General features: G+C 49.8%; 1 protein-coding gene across 1 annotated transcript; it reads right to left on the bottom strand.

The window, feature by feature from the left end:
* Positions 1-6,169: 6,169 nt before the first annotated feature.
* LOC142590789 (uncharacterized) lies at positions 6,170-6,829 on the bottom strand. Its single transcript, XM_075703205.1, has one exon. It carries the CDS (start codon positions 6,827-6,829, stop codon positions 6,170-6,172), a length of 660 nt encoding a protein of 219 aa, XP_075559320.1.
* Positions 6,830-24,889: the final 18,060 nt, after the last annotated feature.

Genomic DNA, 24,889 nt, shown 5'->3' with positions numbered 1-24,889 from the left:
GCAATTTGTTTCCGTCAACAATGTTAATTCCACCGTTTACCCTGTTCTTTCCGGTGTGCCCAAAGGCACCGTCTTGGGGCCCTGCTTTTTCTTATACTTATTAACGATTTACCCAGTAACCTTTTTTCTTCTGGACATCTTTTCGCCGATGACTGCGTCCTTTTTCGGCAAATAACAAATGATAGTGATAAGCACATGATTCAGTGTGACCTTAACGCTATCTCAACATAGTGCAAAACTTGGAATATGACTTTAAATGCTGAAAAGTGCAAACTTATGCACATCTCTCGTGTTAATAGTGAATTGCCAGTATAAACTCTTAATGGGGTGTTACTTGATCCTGTTACAAGATACAAGTACCTCGGAATTCATTTTATGTCTAACCTTAGCTGGCATGCGCACATTGAGCACATCACTAACAAAGCTAATCGCATGCTCGGATATCTGAAACGCAACTTTCACGCAGCCCCAACTAGCATCAAACTTCTACTCTATACCACACTCGTACGTTCACAACTAGAATATGCTTCATTAATCTGGGACCCTGGTGTTAAGAGTTTGATCGACCTACTGGAGATGGTACAACACAAATCAGCGCGGTTTATTCTCTCTTACTTTCGGCGTACATCAAGCGTAACCACTATGAAGACTACCCTGGGCCTAACTTCACTTGCATCACGACGCAAAATTGCACGCCTGTGCCTTTTTCACAAAATATTTCATCATGAGTCCATTGGCTACGAGTTACTTCTTCGCCCTTCATATGTTTCACGCCGCACAGATCACATACATAAGGTAGGCATTTCTACATGCAAAACTAAAACATTCTGGGATTATTTTATTCCTCGCACGTCATATGACTGGAACCACCTTCCTTCCTCAATTGCCACAATTCCTGACCCTGTATTTTTTCGGACTGCTGTTACCGCTTCTATTGAATGATATATTGTGTTGATCACTTATTCTAACTTATCTATGTCTTGGTAATTGTTCTCTGCTGTTGCTTGTATTTTCAGTGTTATTATGTATTACCCACTCCCCACTGTAATGCTTTGCCCTGAGGGTAAAATAAATAAATAAATAAATAAATAAATAAATAAATAAATAAATAAATAAATAAATAAATAAATGAATGAATGAATGAATAAATAAAAAGATTTCTGCCATTCGCTTTTGAAAGTATTCCGGGGCCGAGGTGATACCGAACGGCAGTCGCTGAAAGCAGTACCTACCAAAGGGGGTGATAAATGTTGTTAGTTCTTGACTTTCTTTCGCCAATTTAACCTGGTGAAATCCTGAATTGGCATCTAATTTCGAAAAGTATGTGGCTCTCGCCAATTGCCCAAGTGTGTCGTCTACGGTCGGCAAGACAAACCGTTCACGTAAGACGCTGTTGCAAAAGGGTCGAAAGCCCCAAGGGTAGCGTTGGCCTGGCGGCCTGGGGCACAACTGGAAGCATCCGAAGGTCCTGGCAAAGCATGAGTCGACTGCTAACAGAACAACTTGTTTATTCTACCATCGCAAAGAGCGGCCGGTCAGGTCGACCGAAGTGGAGAGACGGGAGAGCACGTTACTCGACAGAAGAAATCGGAGCCTCTCTCTTGGCGTCCGGGGGCAGCTGCTTTTATACTCTCGGAGTTGAGGGCAAGAAGGAACGCCTCGTCAGAGGCGCACGTGACGGCGGGGCACGGACACGCTGAGAGACACGTTGAGATGAGTGTAGTGACGCATCCGCCGGGCCGGCGCCGCTCAGACCTACTCGCATCAGACTTGGGGAGCTCCTCTCCCCGGCTGCCGCGCTTTGACAAGCGTGGGCACCAACATGCACACACACACACGCGCACACGAAGACACGTGGCACTGAAACATGCCTGGACGCGCTTGGCGGGGAGGCGTTGCGGCAGCGCTGAACGGGCCAAAATGTCTGCCGCTTTGAATGAAGCCCCGGCGTCCGTTGCATCCGCGACGGCTATACCGCGCGTCGTAGGCGAAACGTAACAGACCGCCCCGCCGGGGGAAGGAGATCCCGATGGTCAGGGGACTGCATCCGCTGTCCGGAGGGATGTCGCTCGATGATGCTCATAACCGAAGTCGGTCGTCCCCCGGCGTTTCTTGAGCGCAGCGCACAGAGAAGGCCTCGTTCTCACGTTCAGGTTCACACAGGACCCTGCAAAGTGACTTCGGGAGAGTTGCCATTTTTCTCTCGTTCCCAGCAAGCGTTAGAACTACGCCGAAACTCAACCGCTCAGTCAGCAAGCACGACACAATCCTCACTAAGCCATGCTTGGCTCTTTCCCCTTTTATACTACTGCCTAGTTCCTTACAGTAGTCTAGCAGCACTCAGAATGCGTCCACAAATTGGAAAATTGCACTAGAAAGCACGTCATGACTTTGAAACACTAAACAAAAGCAATATGTTAAAAATCCTGCCTCAGGAAGAAAAACATCAGTAACAAATAACTTTGAGGCTGATTCCTACATTAGGGGCTTCCACTTAAGCCATCGGCGTTACCGTTGAGACTCCCCTTTTTGTAACGCACCTCAAAGGAATATTGTTGCAAAGCGAGGCTCCAGCGCAGGAGGCGGCCATTTGTGGAAGAGATGTTCTGCAGCCATTGGAGAGGGCAGTGATCCGTCTCGAAGCATGCGAAGCAGAGATCGCAGCGAGCGACCGTACACTAGCTCAGCTGGCGAAAACCCCGTAGCCGCATGCGGCGCGGTCCTCAATGCAAACATCACCCCAGGCAGACACAGCTCCCAGTCAGTTTGTTGTTCAAACCACAATGCTCTCAACAAGCGCTTTATGACGGAGTGGAGCTTCTCAACGGAATTCGACTGTGGGTGGTACACTGAGCTGTGTAACAGCTTTACCCCACACCTTTCGAGAAAAGCTGTCGTCAAAGCGCTAGTAAACACTGTGCCCTGATTTGACTGGATTTCCGCAGGAAAACCAACTCGCGCAAATATGGACAGTAGTGCATTGACTATCTCAACTGAGCTCAGTTCTTTAAGCGGCACTGCTTCAGGGAACTTTGTCGCTGGGCAGATCACAGTCAAAATGTGTCTGTACCACGTGGTTGTTACCGGCAGAGGTCCCACTGTATCAATAACGAGCCGTCTAAAAGGCTCCGTAATGATAGGTACCAACTTCAACGGCGCCCTCGATTTGTCCCCTGGTTTGCCCACCCGCTGACAGGTGTCACATGCCCTCACAAAGTGGTCTGCGTCCCGAAAACACCCTGGCCAATAGTACTCTTGCAAGAGACGGTCCTTAGTTTTCTTAACTCCTAGGTGTCCGCACCACGAACCCCCATGCGACAAGCGCAACAGATCCTGACGGTAGCACTGAGGCACGATCAGCTGATCGAACTTCACTCCCCTGCGGTCTACATCTTCCGGTACAGGACCCCACCTCTTTCCACAAAACGAGCATTTTTCTTGGCGATACCTTCCTTGACATTGTAGCGGATGTTTTCTAGGCTGCCATCCTTTTTTTGCTCGGCTATCAAAGCCGACCGGCTGACTTTTAGCAACCTATTAAGTCCGTCTGACGTAGGCGGGATGAGCAAATCTGCAGATAGCTCTCCTAACTTTCCCGTGTCGGGCATTTCCTCTCCAGTATCTGGTGCCTTCAACGCAACAGGCTCAATTTTATTCAGTTCGGACGTGCTCTGAATATCAGCTTGCTGCGCCTCTGACCCTTTCTGATTGTTCAACAACGTCGGCCCCGCAACTACCGCCTTTGCAGCGAGCTCCCGAACTTTCGATCTGGTTAAGGCCTGAACGCTAGCCTCACCAAACAAAAACCCCTTCTCGCGCAGGAGGTGATCGGACCTGTTCGAAAATAGGTACGGGTACTGGGGGGGGGGGCAGCATAGATGACACTGCGGCCTCCGTTTCAAGCGCTCCGAAAGGTCCTTCAATAACGACTTTTGCTACGGGCAGACACACGCTATGAGCTTCCACGGCTTGCTTGATCCATGCGCACTCGCCCGTGAACATATCGGGTTCTACGTAAGAGGGGTGAACTACATCCATCGTAGCTGCGGAATCGCGAAGCACTCGGCACTCTTTCCCGTTCACGAGGAGGTCTCGCATGTAAGGCTCGAGAAGCTTCATGTTCTCGTCAGTGCTGCATAATGACAAAAACACGACTTTTGTTTTTGTTTCCGGACACTGGGCCGAAAAGTGACCCGGCTTCTGGCACGTATAACACACGCGCACTTGCCTCTTTCTGTTCTTTAAGTTCGCGCTCCTGTCTTTTTGCCGTCTCCCTCTCCTCAATGGTCTCAAGGCATTCCGACAGCCCGTCATCCTCAGCTTCTAACTCAAGAATAGCCCTCAGCAGTTCTGGTTTTCTGAGTTTGTCTGAGACATCCAGACCCAACTCTCTTGCAAGCTCCAGCAATTTCGGTTTGCGCAACGACTTCAAATCCATGGCTGCTCTGAATGCTGCTTTATCCAGTGCCTACTATTGTCTTGCCGCAAACTAACCGGGCAGCAACGACAACCACAATTACCAGCTCTGTTTCTGACACTAACAAAAGCCTGGCAAAACTCAGAAGAAGAATGTCCCGCACTCACCAAACCTCGCAGCCAAGAATTCAGCGCAGTCGTTCCACTGCAGGCAACCAGTCATCACACAGGGCTAGTTGCACTGCTCCCGGATGGTCGTTGTGCTGCTCAGCATACAGACAACCCCATATCTTCGCTGCTGGCCTCCGTTGTCGCGATCTCACCGCTGCCAAACAGTTGTTGCAAATGGGTTGCAAGCCCCAAGGGTAGCGTTGGCCTGGCGGCCTGGGGCACAACTGGAAGCATCCGAAGGTCCTGGCAAAGCATGAGTCGACTGCTAACAGAACAACTTGTTTATTCTAGCATCGCAAAAGAGCGACCGGTCAGGTCGACCGAAGTGGAGAGACGGGAGAGCACGTTACTCGACAGAAGAAATCGGAGCCTCTCTCTTGGCGTCCGGGGGCAGCTGCTTTTATACTCTCGGAGTTGAGGGCAAGAAGGAACGCCTCGTCAGAGGCGCACGTGACGGCGGGGCACGGACACGCTGAGAGACACGTTGAGACGAGTGTATTGACGCATCCGCCGGGCCGGCGCCGTTCAGACCTCCTCGCTTCACACTTGGGGAGCTCCTCTCCCCGGCTGCCGCGCTTTGACAAGCGTGGACACCAACATGCACACACACACACACGCGCACACGAAGACACGTGGCATGGAAACATGCCTGGACGCGCTTGGCGGGGAGGCGTTGCGGCAGCGCTGAACGGGCCAAAATAATGTCCGCCGCTTTGAATGATGCCCCGGCGTCCGTTGCATCCGCGCCGGCTATACCGCGCGTCGTAGGCGAAACGTAACAACGCTCTTGTTCAGCTGGGTTAGATCCACGCAGATTCGAACTTCCCCACTTGGTTTGACTACTGGAACCATTCCTGCACACCATGTAGTTGGGCCATCTACCTTACAAATGACTTTGCTTTTGACCGTTTTGGCCAACTCTAGTTTGATGGGGTTCTTTAACGGGATGGGTACCCGCCGCGGCACGAAAATTGCAAAGGGGACGGCGCCCTCTTTCATGCGAATGGTGTAATCGCCTGACATCATGCCCAGTCCAGAGAAGAGCTGCGGATACAAGTGCTCGTACTGTTTATCGTCAACCACATCAAGAAATTTGACTACACCAAGTGCTTCAATGGCTGGGAGCCATAATAGGGCACACTGCCGTGACTCTACAACGTACAGTGTTTGTCGCGTTGTTTTGCCTTTCCAAACAATATCTGCTGATAAACAACCATTCACTTCCGAGGCGCTGATTCGCAGCGCTTCTGAACACTGCTTGTTACCTGTCTATACGAGGCGGCACACCGGGGAAATCGGGCGGAACAACAGTGACTTCGGCTCCTGAATCAATTTTTGCACTTACGCGTACACCATTGATAGACACTTCCGCGTATCTGGCATTTGAGCTGTTGAGTGTCCCAACAAAAAAGTTTTGTCCATCGCCTTCTAGCATAGACACGCCCACCTGGTTGTTTTGTGTTCTCTTGTGACATACCACGGCGAAATATCCCTTGATGCCACAGTGGTCACACCGCGCTGAACGTGCAGGGCAACGGGCTCTCGGGTGGCTGGACCGTCCGCAGAACTGGCACGCCTGTGTTCACCGCTGTGCTGTGGCGCCAGGCTCCCAGTTGTTGGACGGCTTCCTCGTTGTTCGTCGGACTACGTCAAGTTCGCCTGTATTCGCCTCGTTGCTGACGGCCCGGAGTTCCAGTTGCTGTCGATGAACTGTTTCCTTGAGCCTGACCCTCGCCAGAGCGGTCGCTAGCGTAAGGGTGGCATCCACCTGGAGCGCTTCCGACAGCTGCGCGTCCTCGAGGCTGACCACAAATCTGTCGCGGATCATTCGATCCCGGAATTCTGCAAATTCACAGCGGTCTGCAAGCTCTTGCAGGGCTTTCACAAAGTTGTCCACACTTTCCCCGGGTTCTTGCTTTCGTCGACGGAAATTTGCGCTTTCATCGACTATGTTCTTCGTGGCCACGAAATGGGCGTCAAAATTTTTCTTCACTGTCTCGTAGCTTCGAGACTCCTCTTCGGTAAGGCCGAATGTCTGAAAAATTTTTCTTGCCTGCCTGCTCATGGTGTACAAAAGCGTTCGCACCTGGGCCTCCTCTGTTCTGTCGTTGACCCCCGACGCGTAGCGGTAGTCATCGAATGACATAATCCATTCTGGCCATTCGGAAGTCCGGTCGAAATTCAAGGGTGTCGGTGGCGGGATAGCTGCCGGTGGCGGGGCTGCCGCTGGCGGAGACGTCATAGCGCAGATCGAACGCCGGGTGAGCGCCGCAAAGGCAACTAGGATGGGGGGGGGGTCGATCCCACTTCTGACACCATGTCGTGTCCGCTGCCGGAGCGGTGATGCAAGCAAAAGACTGACGCCACTCCGATGTAGCCACGAAGCCAAGACGCCCCGTGTTTATTAGACAGCCGCTTTTTATCCCTTTTCCTCAATGACGTCACAGCCTGTGCACATGAGTGCTGGGTCAGATCAGAGAAACGATAACACTACACTGGCAAATGAAGTCATCAGAACTTTATGGAACACACCAAGCTTGAAGCACACACGTCTACACCGAATGAACCCATCCCTTCGACTACGACCTCCATCTTGACTCTCTCGACTCGAGACAGCAGTAATTTGCCGACTGTGGCTTGGTGTCGCCCACACAAGATCTTTCGCCTTCCGAGTCGGTATAGACGACAGCGCGGCTTTCAGTCACTGCGGCGGCGAGGGGACTATCGAACACGTACTTTGCCACTGTCCTCGATACAGCGCGCACCTGCGGTCACTAGCGACCGCGTTGGCACGCCTTGACAACAGTTAAGGCATGCCACGTCTTTCAGAACAGTCAATCTTGGAATGCCGACATGAACTGTCGTCGCAGCGAAAGTCATTCGAGGCTTTGTTGACCTGTTTACGTGACAGTGGCCTATTAGAAAGACTATAATGATCCGATTCCATCACTTTTCGTATTTTTTCTCACGCTTTTTTTCTCACGCTCTTATTTCCGTCTTGACTTCCCCTTTCCCTTCCCCTAGTGCAAGGTAGCAAACCGGAGGTTTTAACTCTGGTTAACCTCCCTGCCTTTCTCTCACTTGCATCTCTCTCTCTCTCTGCAATTCATAGTAGTCACGAAAAGTGCGAGGGGACAATACCGACGCTGGATGAATGAATAACAGTGCAAGTGGGGACCTATGAACCTATCCTTTCGACTTTACAAAAGAAGCGGGAACAGTACGTGTGACTTGTTATCGCATGACCAATTGCGCTTCCCTCGCTTGCAGTTTTTATTTTCTGATTTTTTGCAACCTCCGCCATTTTTCTTGATTTACTTGTTTTCTTTACAGTCCTACCAGCCCCTTCCCCAATCACGAGCCATCCCCTGTCACTTATTTATTCATTCATTCATTTAGAGAAAAATGGAGATAAATCGTCCACCTAGAGGAGCCGTACTATGTTGCACAAGCGTTTGAAAACTTAAGCAACGTGACAGTTCTATCATAAGTTGCTTTCAGAAAGGACACCCAAGTAAAACGATGAACACTAGAGGAATGTAGATAGAAACGTAATACATTTGTAGTACTTGTACGTCAAATTTGTTACGTTTTATCCAAGCCATTGCATTAGTTTCATTATATGGAGGACGGCAAAGCGCTTACTTGTAATTGAGATGTCGCGACATTTACGAAGCTTCATCAGCATATAATGCGCTTATAACCAGGCAGCATATGCATAGTCATTATTAGCACTTTCAAAGACGACTGCTTGTGAGCAAGGCTGATGGGTCGACGTACAAACATCGAACTTATGCACTATAGGTTGAAAAGACGAACTGCTGAACCCAGTGCAACTGTGTGCGGAGATTAGAGCGCAGGCAAAGCTGTAGAACCCGTGAAGGAGGACTGTTCTCACCTGGGAAAGGAATAAATTATCCTGTCACAATTATTTATTTATTGCCGACTGCTCACGAGAAAGAAACTATCTAACAGACAGGTTAAACTATGTTTCCTTCAATAACGACGTATAACATAGGCTCATAATAATCAGAGGTGCACTTCAAGATTCTGTAGTTCGGTCATTATTATTCATTTTAATCAATAATGTGATGACCTAGTTACCAAAAGTTACATTTCGCGTTGAAGCGTCAAATTGACAGAGCGGACAGAGAACCATACAATAAACAAGCGCTAAGTTCCAACTACTGCATTTAGAGAAAAATTGCGGCAGGGCTCACCTCACGATGTGTGTCGATGTTAATGCGATTACATTGGAGCAATCTAGCGACACACTGTATTTCTGAAGTGAAGCTTTTTAACCTTAGTAGTTGTCATGCAGAGACTTCCGTTGCTTGAGTTATATGTGGCATAATCTGGCATCCTTCCATGTTGGTATGACACTCGCTTGCCATAGTAATGCTTGAGCATGGCGCCATGCCGACGACTCTATAACTCCGGCGCACAAGGACTTAACGACTGTGGAATTACAGAGAAGGAGCGACGTCAGTGGAATGACAAAGGCGCTATAGCGATAACGGCATGATGACAATGGTATGGCCAGTCTTAAATGATGACCTTGGTATAACAGCGTGACAGCGCCGACATGAGGAAAGTTCCAGTCTCCACAGTACGTGTGCTCGGGCTTTTCCTCGAGCCAGGAAACCATGGACAGGCCACTTCGAGCACACAGCCCGACAGATCCAGGGCATACTCAGGCGAATCACGGATAAGAAGCATGAAGTAAGGGGAGATATTCAGGCTTATCCAAGCCTTTTTCATCGGTCGAATAGCCTATGCCTGCCTGCAGCTCGCCCGGGTGCTCATGAAGAGGAGTCAAAGAGCTATGCCGATAGTCTTAGACAACAGCGCCAGGAGCGATGCCCGTATTCTCCTCTGTAAGGTCGCTCTGATTGTTCGTGTTCTTAAGTTTCACGAATCGGCCACGTGCTTTGTGTATAGAGAGGGGGTTCACTTCCCCCCATGTCAGCCGGGCGACAGTTGCTGTGTTATGTGGGGTCACAGGCACTGCGCGGTGTTGGGTGACGCGTCGCGGCAGGCGCCAGGAGGGCGAGGGCCGATTCCGGGAAGTCCGTATTGTGCGCACGGTGTTGGCAGTCCGCCGACGGTCACACGAGTCCACACAGACCAGCCTTGAAAGGGACCGCTGTTCAAGGTATTGTGGGTCTGGCTCCCGAGTGCCTGACTAATTGGAGGCGCCGCCGAGGTTAAGAAGGGCTTAGCAACTCTGACCCCGTGCCGCATGCAGTGAGCATGGACCTAATTTTCTACGCGTCCGGAACGCACTCGCCAGCCTTGTTGTTGGGTGCGACTGCCTGTGTGGTGTCGAAGGCCAGCTTACAGTGCACGCTGTAGGAATGCGGTGCACACGTAAAGAGTGCATTCGGACGACGGCGTCTTGGAAACACGCACTCAGAGAACTTTGTCTTGTAGACAATAAGTTTGAAGGACAAGGAGGGCCATCAGCCTCCCACGCGGACAAACTTTGAGTACGGCCGCACTACGTGGTATCGATGCCCCTGCTTCCGAGACAGTTGCGGCCCAGAGACGCCCTTGGGATTTGAGGCGGCCTAGCGATAACTTGTTCGGGCCTGGCGTGTTTTGCTGAGCCCGTCACTAACTACGAAGAAATGAGAGGGCATCGGAGTTTTAGGATAGAAGGAAAAGAGCTTTGTTTTCCAATATGTTTATATTGAAGAGTAAGCCCATCCCTGTGGGTTGTGGCTTAACAAACGGATGACTCTGATTGGCAACTGAACCTGTGGGACGGGCCAACGGCCCTACCGCCTTTTTTTTCCTTTGTGTAATGGGCTATAAAAATCGGGACGACATGCTGTCCCTCAGACTTGGCTGAAATCAGGATTGCTGATAGATCAGTGAGCCTCCGTACTATGTACGTTAAAACGAGTCTGGGCTCTAACAGTCATTGAGACAGTCGAAGAGTGAGACTTTGTTTCTGAATTGTTGAAGTTTGTAATGTATTTGTTTTACCTGCCATGTATATAGAAAAGTTTACCTATAAATATTTCTTGTACATCTGATCTCATCGCTTCCTGCCTGCGTTTGATCAACAACTGCCGATCATCGTCCGAGAAGCTTCAAGTTCCAGCGGTGAAGCGAGGACAGAGAACGAACGAAACTTTACTGGCGCAGAACGACAGGATCGCCAAGCCCCACAACGAGCAACGAGCAACGAGCAGCGAGCCAGGCGCAAGGAATCAGAGGGCCACCAGCGAATTCCGCAAGGGTTGCAATTAATCTGGACAAGGACGTCAGCAACGGGTGAGCGGGATTCCTTGCGTTTTGTCTAGGTTGGCATGGCTGTTGTTCAGTGAGGTTAATGGTGTTCACGCGCAGAACAGCAAATGCGATTGAGGCTAACGTAAACATTGATACTGCATCTGAACAAACAGAGGGTCAGAGACGGCAGGAGCTGCAACGCGTCGGAGAGACCAAGTCTGAGACGTCGGATACTGAAATGGATAGTGAGGCGCAAGGCGCTGCGCAGGCTCCGAGCACGACGGATCTAGAAGCCATGGCGGTGAGACGCCTGGAGCTGGAGCTGGAAAAGGTGCGCCTACAGCTAGAGTGCGAGCGCATTGCTCTACGGAGAGTGGAGCTTGAGCAGTCGGGCAGGCCACCTTCGGTGTCGAAAGGAAGCGAACGGCGCGGTGCCATCACGGATGGAATAGCACAATGTGCTAAAGTGCTTAAGGCATACCGGTTGCCGTGTGACGCTGACGTTCCGATATGGTTTGATGAGGTCGAAAAGTTGTTTGCATCTTTTCAAGTACCAGCACATAGCCGTGTACATTTGATCATGCCTGCGCTGGCCGAGCGGGTCCGTTATCTGTTGCGTGGCCTCAATGACGAGGAATGTACAGATTATGAGACTGTAAAGAAGGCGGTATTAGATGAACTTAAGCTCACGCCAGCTAAATACTTGGAGAGGTTTGAAAAGGCATCTAAACGAAAAGAGGAAACTTGGGCTCAGTTCGCGTCCCGCGCTAGAACTTATTTGGCATATTACCTCCAATCTCGCAATGCAAACACCAAAGAAGCTATGACGGAGCTTAAAGGTCGCTGACCGTATGAAAGCCAGTCTAAGCTCTGAAGCCCTTGAATATGTTCTTTTGCGGGAGGGCGAAGATTGGTTTAAGCCAGTGGAGGTGGCGAAAGTGCTCGAGACATTCGAGCAAGCTAAAGGGAAAAGACGAGCAACTAAGCCAGCCGCAACAGCCTCATTGACGCAGCAAGCAAAACTAGCTAGCCCGAAGAGGACAAATTTAAAATGCCACGTATGTCATATACAGGGACACTTAGCCAGAGACTGCCCAAAAGCTTCAAATAAAGAACAGCAGGGGAAGGCGCCGACTGTGCAAAAACAAAGGGTAAAGAAGGTTGCTGTTGTAAGTGAAGAACCTCCACCAGAGCAAGAAATGGTGCTAAGCGCTAGAGTGCAAGTCGTAGCTCAAAATGCTAGTTCAGGGAGGTCAAAGCTGGACCTTATCCCTATCATGTGCGGGAATATAGCAACAGAAACTGTGTTGGACACAGGCAGTGAGATAACGGTGGTCCGTAAAAGTATGTTGCCCGTCGTTTTACAGGAGCCATCACGAACAGTAAGACTCGAGTCGGCATTTGGAAACACCATTCGAGCTAACCTAGCTATGCTGCCCGTAGGCATGCATCGCCCAGGGGCTGTGATACAACCGCAGAGGATCGATCTGGTGTGCGTGGTTACAGACGAACTTGCAAACGGGGTTGACTGCCTGCTGTCAAAGGAAGATTGGGAACTACTACAGGCGCAGGAAAAAGAGGAGTTTGAAGAGGAAAATATTCCGCGGGTAGCCAATTCCGTTGGGGTCCGATCAGTCGAAATAGTCGATAACACTGAGCCAGACTGCGGTCTAAGTTGCGAAGAAATGACAGATGAAATCCCTAAATTGCAAGGGAATAATTTGATACAAGATATCAATGGGGTGCCCAGTCAGCGGGAGGAATTTCTAGCTGCTCAGCTTGCCGATGAAAGCTTGAAAAAGGCCTGGTATGATGCGAGAAACGGCAAGGCTAGCATGCTCGTGTCAGACGGACTGTTGTACCATTGGAATTCCTTAGCGGGAGCCAAAGTCAGACAACTGGTACTACCAGAAGAAAGACGCAATGAGGTAGTGCCGCTCCGATCCCTGACAGCGAGGGCCACATGCGAAGCTTTACTGGAAATTTTCAGTCGTACTGGAGTGCCGGAAACGATCTGTTCAGACCAAGGTTTAAAGTTAGTAAACTTTAAATCTCGACTGACACAGTTAATGTTAGAAAAACTGGGCTGTCCACCTAGGTTCTCCACTGCCGAACACCCTGAGAGCAACGGAGTGGTTGAGAGATGGAACGGCGTCCTCAAAAATAAGTTGTATCATGTAATGGAACGGGACCGAAGAAAGTGGGACAAGCTGATCCCATTTGTTCTGTGGGCGTATCACGAAGTGCCGCATGATACCACCGGGGCGGCGCCGTTCAGCTTATTGTACGGTAGAAACCCAAATGGGCCCCTATCAATATTGCAGCAAACTTGGGCGGGTCAAATCGCGTTGCCCTCAACTCTGAGAGAGAAACCTGCCAAGTATTTGCAGCAGCGGCGGCAGCAACTAGAACTAGCCGCGAGTGTAGCTGAGTTGACAAGCACCGAGTGCCAGAGCAAATATGCTGAAGATTATAATAGGAGGGCACAGACTAAAGAATTTAATGTCGGGGACCAAGTACTCCTCTTTGACACAGATCGGGCAACCAAGACAGCTGCCATAGAAGGTCTTGTGCCACCTCACACAAAGAAAGAGTTGCGAAGTCTGTTGGGGCTTTGTGGCTATTATCGGGACTATGTCTCAAACTACGCCGACGTGGCTAGCCCGCTTACAGCTTTGACAAGGCGAGGGTTTCCTAATTCAATTCCATGGTCGGAAGAAGCGCAGTGCGCGTTCGAAAGTCTGAAATTAGCTCTCTGTCAGGCTGTCGCCATGAACACTCCTGAGCCTCATCAGCCGTACTGGCTATTCACTGGTGCGTCGGCGACGGCGGCCGGTGCCTGTTTAGCTCAAATGTCAGCGGACGGAAAAGAAAAGCCGATCGCTTTTGCTAGCCATCGCTTTAACCGGACACAGGCGCGCTGGTCGACTATAGAGAGAGAAGCCTTTGCTATTATTTGGGCACTCAAGAAATTTGACTACTGTCTTTTCGGAGCAGTGGTGAATGTTGTCTCTGACCATAACCCATTGTCATATTTGACAACCAGCACCCCGCAGGGGGCCAAGTTAGCAAGATGGGCGCTTTCACTACAGCGCTACAATGTAACGGTGCGTCACCGGAAAGGAACAAGTAACGCCAATGCTGATGCATTGTCAAGGCTCTCGAATCGTTCATGGGAGCCAACCGAGTAAAGAGCAGAAAAGAAAGGATAGACAGAAACAGCCATGTAAGCTAGGACAGGCGTGAATGTTCCCGTTCACCCGAAGGACGTGTGCGTGGGACAGTTCAGCCTTGATGGAACTTTCGGTGGTTGTTGTCGTCCATGTGTGTGAGGGTTATAAGACTGTGTACATACTATGTATATACCCTGTATATGTCACTTTTCTGCTGTTCTGCAGTGCAGCGCGTTGGAAAGTGTTCCTGTACTTACATGAGTATTTCTTTTGCATGCTCACTGCCATGAATGTGTTGAGCCTTCGCCCTTTTCTTTTATCGCTGTGAGAAAATTGTCTTTTTTTTCGTGGTCCTTTTAGTTCATTTTCCTGTTCCTTACGGGCTCCGCAGCACCCGTGTTGAGCAGCGTATGTCAATTTTCTTTGAGGGAACCTTCAGAGCCTAAATTTTACGATACAGCGCCCTTTGGCTATTGTAGTATAGCTGGGCACATTGAGAGCCCAGTATACTCTTTAGGAGGGACGTGTAAGGTCGCTCTGATTGTTCGTGTTCTTAAGTGTCACGAATCGGCCACGTGCTTTGTGTATAGAGGGGGGTTCACTTCCCCCCATGTCAGCCGGGCGACAGTTGCTGTGTTATGTGGGGTCACAGGCACCGCGCGGTGTTGGGTGACGTGTCGCGGCAGGCGCCAGGAGGGCGAGTGCCGATTCCGGGAAGTCGGTATTGTGCGCACGGTGTTGGCAGTCCACCGACGGTCACACGAGTCCACACAGACCAGCCTTGAAAGGGACCGCTGTACAAGGTATTGCGGGTCTGGCTCCCGAGTGCCTGACTAATTGGAGGCGCCGCCGAGGTTAAGAAGGGCTTAGCAACTCTGACCCCGTGCCGCATGCAGTGAGCATGGACCTAATCTTCTACGCGTCCGGAACGCAATCGCCAGCCTTGTTGTTGGGTGCGACTGCCTGTGTGTGTCGAAGGCCAGCTTACAGTGCAGGCTGTAGGAATGCGGTGCACACGTAAAGAGTGCATTCGGACGACGGCGTCTCGAAAACACGCACTCGGAGAACTTTGTCTTGTAGACAATAAGTTTGAAGGACAAGGAGGGCCATCAGTCTCCCACGCGGACAAACTTTGAGTACGGCCGCACTACGTGGTATCGATGCCCCTGCTTCCGAGACAGTTGCGGCCCAGAGACGCCCTTGGGATTCGAGGCGGCCTAGCGATAACTTGTTCGGGCCTGGCGTGTTTTGCTGAGCCCGTCACTAACTTCGAAGAAATGAGAGGGCATCGGAGTTTTAGGGAAGAAGGAAAAGAGCTTTGTTTTCCAATATGTTTATATTGAAGAGTAAGCCCATCCCTGTGGGTTCTGGCTTAACAAACGGTTGACTCTGATTGGCAACTGAACCTGTGGGACGGGCCAACGGCCCTACCGCCTTTTTTTCCTTTGTGTAATTGGGCTACAAAAATCGGGACGACATGCTGTCCCTCAGACTTGGCTGAAATCAGGATTGCTGATAGATCAGTGAGCCTCCGTACTATGTACGTTAAAACGAGTCTGGGCTCTAACAGTCATTGAGACAGTCGAAGAGTGAGACTTTGTTTCTGAATTGTTGAAGTTTGTAATGTATTTGTTTTACCTGCCATGTATATAGAAAAGTTTACCTATAAATATTTCTTGTACATCTGATCTCATCGCTTCCTGCCTGCGTTTGATCAACAACTGCCGATCATCGTCCGAGAAGCTTCAAGTTCCAGCGGTGAAGCGTGGACAGAGAACGAACGAAACCTTACTTCCTCCATGTAACACTCTGGAACGACACCAAGCTGTCGCCATCCGGAGGTCTGTTATGATCGGCCAGCATTGGCAGTGGCCTTTTAGCCTCTCCTGCCCTACTGCGACGAATCGCTTCGTGAAGCTAACATTGCGTCACCCTCGGACAGGCTGCGGCGTCCGCAAGGCAAGAAACGTTTGGCGGACCATGTATTTGTTTGTTCATTGTCGCCTTTACAGACCATTGGGAGCAAAATAACTTCAGGAAAAGGGTGTTTTAAGGCGTTCCCTCACGCACTCCGCTAACCGCCACCGTCTTTTGACAAACGCTCCAACTAAATGCGGGGTCGTTCCAGGAACCAAGACGCGCCAGTCTGAGTCAAGCGTGGTAATTACCGTCTACGAAGCTCCACTCCTTTCTGTGCGTTCAGTGAAAAAAAGGTGCGGGAGTGATTGTGTGGACCCTCGCCCTCAACGCGGATCCTGCAACCACTTTGGAAGCTCCGATTGTACAAGGCGCGGGAAGGGGGGGGGGTTCTCTACATTAGGGATCTAGGGAGGACAGAGGGGGTTTAAAGGTACTTTTTCGGCTGCTCGATGTGCTTTACTTCAGTCATGCGAGACTGATGACATGCGACATTCTTCACTCTTCATGTAAATATTGTAAGTGAACCCAGTACCCCTCGTTCTCGATGAGAACTAGTTCTTACCTTCAACAACGTCCTTAGTATGGATGAGCCGGGCGACGGGATGAGCCAGCTACCCCTTTTTTCGCATGCTCAACCCCGTATTTTACAGACACGAAGGGTTTAGAGCTAACACAGGCTGGCGGCCATTCACAAAGATGACACCGTGTCCAGGTGCACACGTTGTGGTTTGACGGCGACAGGGCAGGAGGACATAACGTGGGAGCGCATGCGTAACCCACCCCCGGGTGACCTCATGCGATTGGCCCCCTCCGGGAGGCCTGGGAGAGCGTGCTTCGAACTTCAAACCATCTCCTTTAAGCCAGGCTGGCGGATTGGGTGGCGAAAGTTGCGGCTACATTGGCGCCGACCTGGCCCTCCCTGCTGCCGAGCCCCTGTCCTCCCCTTGCTGCTACAATAAATTTGCTACCACCCACCGTACTAAAACCAACACCTGCCGAGCAGCACATTTTATTTGTGTTCTGCCGCTGCTATGGGCAGGCCACGTTTAGCAACGTGCCTACGAGGAGAGACGATGGGAACAGCAACAGGAATGTCAACTCCGGCGGCGGGCAGCAAATACCACAGAATATCGCGATGGAGAAGCGGACCGCAAGCAGCGAGCTATGCAAGACGACGAACGTCGCGAAGCGCACAACGAATCAAAAGGACGCAGGTACCCCGACGCTAAATTGGAAAACTTTAAAGCAGCATTCGCTAAATTCTCATCGTGATGGTGGAGCCATCATCACGACCCAATAGTTACCCTCCGATAAAGACATATAATGACTACCGATAAAGACAAGAAATATTTGCGCATACCTTTCGTCACGATGACCACCCATGGAGGCAATAAATGAGTTCGTAACTTTGTTCAAAATTCTGTGTCGCCTCTGTGTCGTGTGCTAACAGCTTTGCCGGTCATCTACCTTTGCAGAGTGAAATGGCTCATGATTTTTTTCATGGAACCCCACCGCATTTATACACTATATTGTCGCCCAGCTAGTACAATAGTTCACCACCGACAGATTCGCAAAAAAAAAAAAACGTCTGCCGTTATCAATGGCTGATCCTCGGAGAGCGCGCGCGCAACCACGAACTTCCTCGTTCTCGCCTCAAGGGCCCAGTGTCATCACGTGCCAACTTGTTTCGCGTCAATATTGCTCCGACAAACATACTTGGAATTTAACTTTTGTTTGCGTCGGGTTATGTGCCCCCTGTCGATTTCGAGCTTCAACTCTACTCATGCCTTACCAAATAGCCCACTCCTAAGCCTTGCTTAGTTACCAAATGGCCGAAGTTGAATCATGTATATGCTGATGACGCGACCGTTTTCTTCGTTGTCAAAACAGTTTCGCGTTTACAACACTTAGTTAAAGAGTACATAAATGTACTATCTGCTTGGCTGCGTAAAAACTAAGGTTATATAAAACAAAATAGGTTATTTCTGTGCACTTGAGTAAGCCTTTGCATAAAAACGTAACATTACTTTTTTATTAACGCTAAGTTAGAGGAGGCTAGAGGAGGTGCCTACATATATTTGTGGGCTTCTGTGTCAGGAATGCGTGTTATAACACATCTAGATCTTGAAAAATTAACTGCAGGACTAAGAAGAGTGATCGACTGCGGCTTTAAACGCAATGATTTGTTGGTTGTATTGTTAAATTAGATGTGCTCTAAGTACACGCTAATTACTCCACGTAATCACACTGCTGCTTAATATGGGGCACCGCAAGCAACGAAAATTAATCGAAAATAACGGCATTGCACAAACGGGCTGTGAGAGTTTCTAAGAACTATCATGAGCGGACAATTTACGAACCCACAAATTGCTTCTTAGGCCCGAAATACTTTAGGTAATTCAAGTAAATAGGTTAGATTAATACAACATGTCAAAAAATATAGGAAAATGATGCCTAAATCTGCTACACAGTTTTTTTCCGCGCAGGAACAACCCAAGCACAGAATAAATTAACGATATTATATTCGGCCGACATCGCGTAATTTTCCGAATTCCAATTTTGTTAACTAAGAGAAGAAATTGGTTTCAATTAACATGTGAATAATAAGCGTCTTTGAAAACTAATGTTAGAATACGTTATGTACGATCCAGGGCTTATATTAAAATTATGGGAATTTCACCTTAGTTCCTTTTTCTTTTCCCTTTTTTAAATGCGTTATGTGAGTCTGCATTTAGATTGTGCGCCTGAATAGTCAGTTGGTCTATAATTTCAGAATTATTGTATGTAGTTACTGTTTGATATACATCGCTGCTCTGTATGTTTCGTATAATTGATGATTATGTTTACGGATTCAGTGTACGAAAATGCATCGCGTACATGGGCACTTTGTCCACTCGAAATGCTCGCTCGAACGAAAGCCCTTGTCTTGCTTTGTGTCTTTAGCTCTCATACAACGAAGCTGTAAATGCGACTAGAAACACTTAAACACGGTATATGCCTGTTTACGCAGTTGTATGAAAAATCAAGATCACTTACAAAGTTCATAGCTTGAGGAAATGCGGAGACGAAGACGAAGTGTCTGCGAGCCAGAACGCTATTTCTCTAGCTCAGCTGTTTTTTTTTCCTTATTCCTGCGTACAGGTTTTTGAGTTTCGCCTTGGAAGGGAACGGACGTGTCGTCGGCGCGCTCCCCAACCACGGAGACGACGCGACCTTCACCGACCGCCCTTGCCCGGGCCGCTTTCGCCGGGAGCCATATGGAAAGCGGCTTTCTCGCCGTTTCCCACCGACCGCTCGATGGCTCTTGCAAATCAACCGCCCGACGCAACTGCGCGTCCCGGAGCCTCGCGGGTGACGGACACGCGCCGCCAGGACCTTGACAACATGGATTTTCAAGACTCCGCTGCTCACAACCTCACGACACCAAAAGGACCCAGCGACCAGAACGCCGGGACGGAGAGCCAAAGTCAAACAGATGGGGATTGGCAGACGGTCCTCACGCTTCGGCAGAAAAAAAAAAAAAAAGATGCGAAAGAGAAGAAGACTAGAGCACTGGAATATTCGGGGACCTTGAAGAATCAGCAAGTTTCCACTGGTCAAGCAACCGGATAATCTAAACACAAACCAGCATACAGGCGGTTGCCCCCCCTGCCAAAGGATGATTTCAAGATAGTGGTGCGACCGGTCAAGAACCTGGCTAGTCTACTTCTGGCGGATGCCGTGATTGCTGCATGCAACGGGCAAATATCAGGTGAGCAATTTCTGCTCAGAATCAAGCCGGGCTCCAACATCTTTATCGTGTCCACGCCGCACCAGACATTGGCGGACTGCGTTAGACGTATTGCAATACTTAACATCAACGGCCGGCCTCACTCGGTAAACGCCTACGTAGCGACAAGCGACGGGACAACCAAGGGTGTCATTCACGGCTTGGACCCGCACACGATGCCTGAAACGCTAAAAGCGAATCTACGCATACGCACGCAAGGGGTTGAAATTCTCCAAGCGCGCATGTTCCGTAACACTAAAACGGCCGTTATCACCTTTTTTTGGAGGTATTACGCCGCGGTACGTCTACTACAACGGTGGAGAACTCGCTTGCTATCCCTACAAAATTACCACTCAGGTGTGCAAAGTGTGTCACCAAATTGGTCACCGATCGGACGTCTGTCCCCAGCCGGACATTCCAGTATGTCGTACATGTGGACAACGGGACCCTGTAGCCGGACATGAGTGCGCTCCCAAGTGTGCAGCCTGTGGGGAGGGTCACATGATTGTAAAAAACGTCTCAAACCCCAAAGCAAAAGAACGCCGAGGACTGGCGTTCAACGGACTACCCGGAAGACAGCTCAACGAAGCCACCTCAACGCCTACGTTGGTTCAGTTCCGATGATGGAGAGTCCGCATCAGATTCCTCGCCGGAGGTATCAGAGACTCGCCGTCGATCCAGGTCAAGATCGCGGACCCGAAAGAACTCCAATCCCAAAAACCCACCTCATTCCCAATCACCAAAATCGCCTAAATCGGGGGCTTTCGGCACTGTGACCAAGCAAGCGCCACAAGATAACACAGTAAGCTGGGCACGAGACGTTTCTCCTACTGCTCCTGTAACAGAAAATCCCGAATATCGGAAGATCATTAACGAGAACAAGCCCCTCCGCGAGAGCTTGGCAGAAATTAAGCGAGAGTTGGCCTCCCTCAAAGCTAGTCGCTGTACCGAAACGAACAAAAAAGCACATAATAAAGCAGCAGGCACGCCTGTCGAGGTTATAATGACGCCGAATTCTGTGGAGGTCACACTCCAACAAGTTGTGCATCAATTACAAACTATGCAAAATTTTCAGCAGCAGATGTACGCTGAATTTCAAAGCCTAAAAACTTACGTCGATGAATGTGTGGCCAGTGCAAAGAGCGCGGCTCGTAAGCGAGCCAGCATTAGCCCCAGCGCTCAAACTAACCGCCGTCCGCGACCCATATCGACCTCGGACAGCGAAAGCACTATTCATGGCGAGTAGAACGCGAGTACATCACGAATATCTCGAAATATGGCAATGGAACTGCCGCACCTTTCACAAACCGGCGGCAGCTCTACAACAATACATTAACACGGTGCCAGTCAAACCTGATGTTATTTGTTTGCAAGAGATCGGTAACAAGCCGGTCAGATTGACTGGTTACTACACGATATCCCACCCAGACTACCCTAAGGTCGCGACAATGGTGCTCAAGGACATAGCAATCAGTATAGATTATCTGGCGACCAGCAGCATCAACCATCAAATTGTAACAATACTACCGCAGAAGCGTAGCAAGGCAAAAACCATAATCACGAACGTGTATAGCCCAGCTAAAGAAAGGAGGGCCGATTTTGAGGCCATCATTCGGTACGTCATGTGTCACTCCGGCACCCAGGATAGACTACTGCTTCTTGGGGACTTCAATGCTCCTCACACCAGCTGGGGTTACCGAACAGAAACCCCCAAAGGCCGGGAGCTCGAGCGAGCGGCCGAAGCATATGATCTCCAACTCATCATTCTCCCTCAAAACCCGACAAAATTAGGTAACAGCGTCAGTGTAGACACATTTCCAGATCTCACATTCACAAATAATGTCAACGAGGTATTCTGGACCAATCCAGGAGAGAATCTAGGCAGTGACCATTTCATTATCAGCGTGTCGGTAGGCTCCCCGAAAATTCGGCGACCCTGTGGCCAGGTGGTAATCACGAACTGGGTAAATTATCGGAAAATCCCGATGCCGGAGATATCACCCGAGAACACTGAAGAGTGGGCAACGCACATACGAGACGCTCATAAACAACATCTAAGCGGCTAGCGCTCACAGCGGAAACGACGGTAGTTGACAACCATCTGCTACATACGTGGGAAGCCAGAAGGGGGCTAACTAAACCATGGAAAAAACAGCGACTTAATCGCAAACTGCGCCACAGAATTGCTGAAATATCCGATCGGGCACACGCTTACGCACAGCAGTTAGAGACAGCGAGGTGGGCGAGCTTTTGCGACTCACTTCGCGAAACGTTACACACCTCCAAGACATGGGCGATACTTCGCAGCATAATGGAACCAGGAAAAACAAAAACGGCCAATAACCGCACTCTTCAAAAACTTGCCAGAGAATTTTTAGGAACAGATCAGGCCCTCCTCACTAAGCTTAAAGAGAAGTACGTAGGAACAGTAATCACTCCCCCATGCACCTTGCCATACCAAGGGCAAGAAAACGCGGTGCTAGACGCTTCGATAACTAAGGCAGAACTCTTCGCGGCAGCGCAAGCTGCGAAGAGAAATACTGCTACAGGACCAGATCAGCTCAAAAATGCTATGATCCGGAACCTGAGCGACGAGCAGCTAGGAGAGCTTACCCGGTATTTTAATGAACAGATATGGGAGAGGGGCGTAGTTCCACAACAGTGGAAGGAGGCCAAAATCGTGCTTATTCCGAAAGCAGGAAAACATCATGAACTACAAAATCTCAGGCCGATATCACTAACCTCCAGTCTTGGAAAATTATTTGAGAAGGTGATCCACACACGTCTCACGTCTTATATTGAAGACCGCAACCTATTTCCCACAAACTTATTCGGCTTTCACCAACATTTGTCGACACCAGATGCTTTCCTGCTACTTCGCGAAGAAGTTCTTTGCAACACCACGGTTGGTGCGGAACATCTCGTCCTGGCTCTTGATTTAAAAAGCGCATTCGACACTATTTCTCATGAACTTATCTGAGCTAAATGACATCGGTTGTGGACAAAGAATCTATGATTACGCCCGCTCTTTTCTGACCTCTCGCATCGCGACAATAGGCATTGGCACTACGCGCTCAGACCTTTTTCCCATGCCCAATAGAGGTACACAGCAAGGGGCGGTACTCTCCCCCCTTCTTTTCAATATCGGCATGAGATGCTTAGCCAAAACACTCGACGTCATACCTGGGCTAGGGTACGCGTTAAATGCAGACGATATTAACCTATGCGCAACCAGCGGCTCGTTAGGACAAAAAAAAAAAATCCTGCAAAAAGCAGCGACCGTTGTTGAAACCTTCGCTCGCAGCAGTGGAATGAGCTGCACTCCTGATAAATCAAAATTTATCAGGATACGAGGTCGAGGCCGTCAAACTCACGAGCCGGTCAACCTCTTTCTAGGAGACAGCCAGATAAAGGAGGTCCAGAAAATGCGAGTCCTCGGACTGTGGCTGCAAAGCAACAAACGAGTAGACCACACCATTAAAACCCTTAGGACTACGGTGAAACAGATCTCCCGTATGATCCGTAGAGTAACTTATCACCGAAAAGGTTTCAAAGAAACAGAGGCGATCCGGCTCGTTCAGGCTTTTGTGATAAGTCGTCTCACATATAGCCTCCCTTTCCAGGACCCCACGAAAACAGAACTAAAGGCCCTAGATGCGTTGATTAGAACGTCGTACAAAGCGGCTCTCGGCATACCACAGGGAACCTCTACTGAGCGCCTGCTGGGATTCACAATAACTACGAGGAGCTACGGGCAGCGACGCTCATATCACAACGGGAGCGGCTTAGCTTAACCTCCTCTGGCAGAAAATTACTTTGCCGCGTGGGCTACCCTACTCGTCCACAGTATGCGGGAGAGGAACTCGAATCTCTGCCCTGAGTCCTTCGTGAAAGGATCATAGTAGCCCCAATCCCTAAGAACATGAGTCCGAAATACCACCGGGGACGTAGAAGTGCTCGAGCTCGAAAGTTAATGCAGCAATTCGGTGGAAACCCGGATGCAGTCTACACAGATGTCGCTCGATGTGGGGCTTACAAGCACGCCCTGGCAGTGGTAGGAGCGGCCGCAAATCAAGGGCTCCCGTATGATCCCACGGCTAGAGCTGCATCTGCGAATACCGCAGAAGCTTCAGCCATCGCGCTAGCTATTAAAACTAAGGACGCTCTAGGACAATCGTCGACAACTCTTACAGATTCCCAAGCCGCATGTAGACTATTCCTCACCGGGAGGCTACCACACAGCACCACTCACCTTTTAGGATCCAACCTAACGCAGAAACACATGATCATCTGGTGCCCGGGTCACGCAGGACTTGAGGGCAATGAGAGAGCGGACGGCGCAGCTCGTGCTTTTGTCAACCGAGCGGCCGACCACTCTGACGGAAACCCCTTTTTACCACGAGATATCCCTGAGCACCAGCGGCGCGAGCGAAGAAAGCACAGTCCACCACACCCTGACCTATCCAGACAGGACTCTTATGACTGGCGCCGAATACAGACGCACACATTTCCAAACCTTTATTTGAAAAATGCCATTCACCCAACGCTGTACAGCGTTCGCTGTCCTTGGTGCGGAGGCCGGCCAACTCTCGCTCACATTACGTGGGACTGCCAGAACAGGCCACCCAAAATTAATACACCAAAAATAGCCGGCAAACTTTCCGGAAGGGAGCAGTGGGAGACTTGGCTCGCCAGCGAGGATCGGGACATGCAACTGGCGCTCCTCGACCAAGCACGGCGGACCGCTCAAGCCAGTGGGCTAGGGGCTCCACCCACTCGCTTTCTGCATTTTTTTCTTTTAAATAAACGTTTTGATATATTATGAAATGCGGGAGCTGTTGTGGTTACTGCAGGCAAATGAGTTAATCAGGGCTTAAATGAACATTGCTAAACCCTCGTTTCTGCCCTGTTTACAAGCGCTATGAAACGCTTCCAAAGTCTTTCCGTTTCCCCGGCGCACCAAGAACAGCACAGATTTCTTATTTAGAGAACATAGTGACCGCTCTATGTATAACGTGTACGGAAAGTTTAAAGTGTGTAGGTTGATTACGTGCTTTGAAAATAATTGGTAAAACATATTACTTCATACTTAAGAAAGCATTCACTTTGCGTGGTATCTGCAGGCAAGGAAGGAGGGTTTGTCGTCCTCTCAAACAGGACCTGTGACATCATAGCATATGCTACGTATACAGAAGTATTT

Source organism: Dermacentor variabilis, chromosome 8 (genome assembly GCF_050947875.1).
Source record: "Dermacentor variabilis isolate Ectoservices chromosome 8, ASM5094787v1, whole genome shotgun sequence".
NCBI lineage: Eukaryota > Metazoa > Arthropoda > Arachnida > Ixodida > Ixodidae > Dermacentor > Dermacentor variabilis.
Note: the sequence above shows the minus strand (reverse complement) of the source record. Positions and strands in the feature narration are given on the sequence as shown.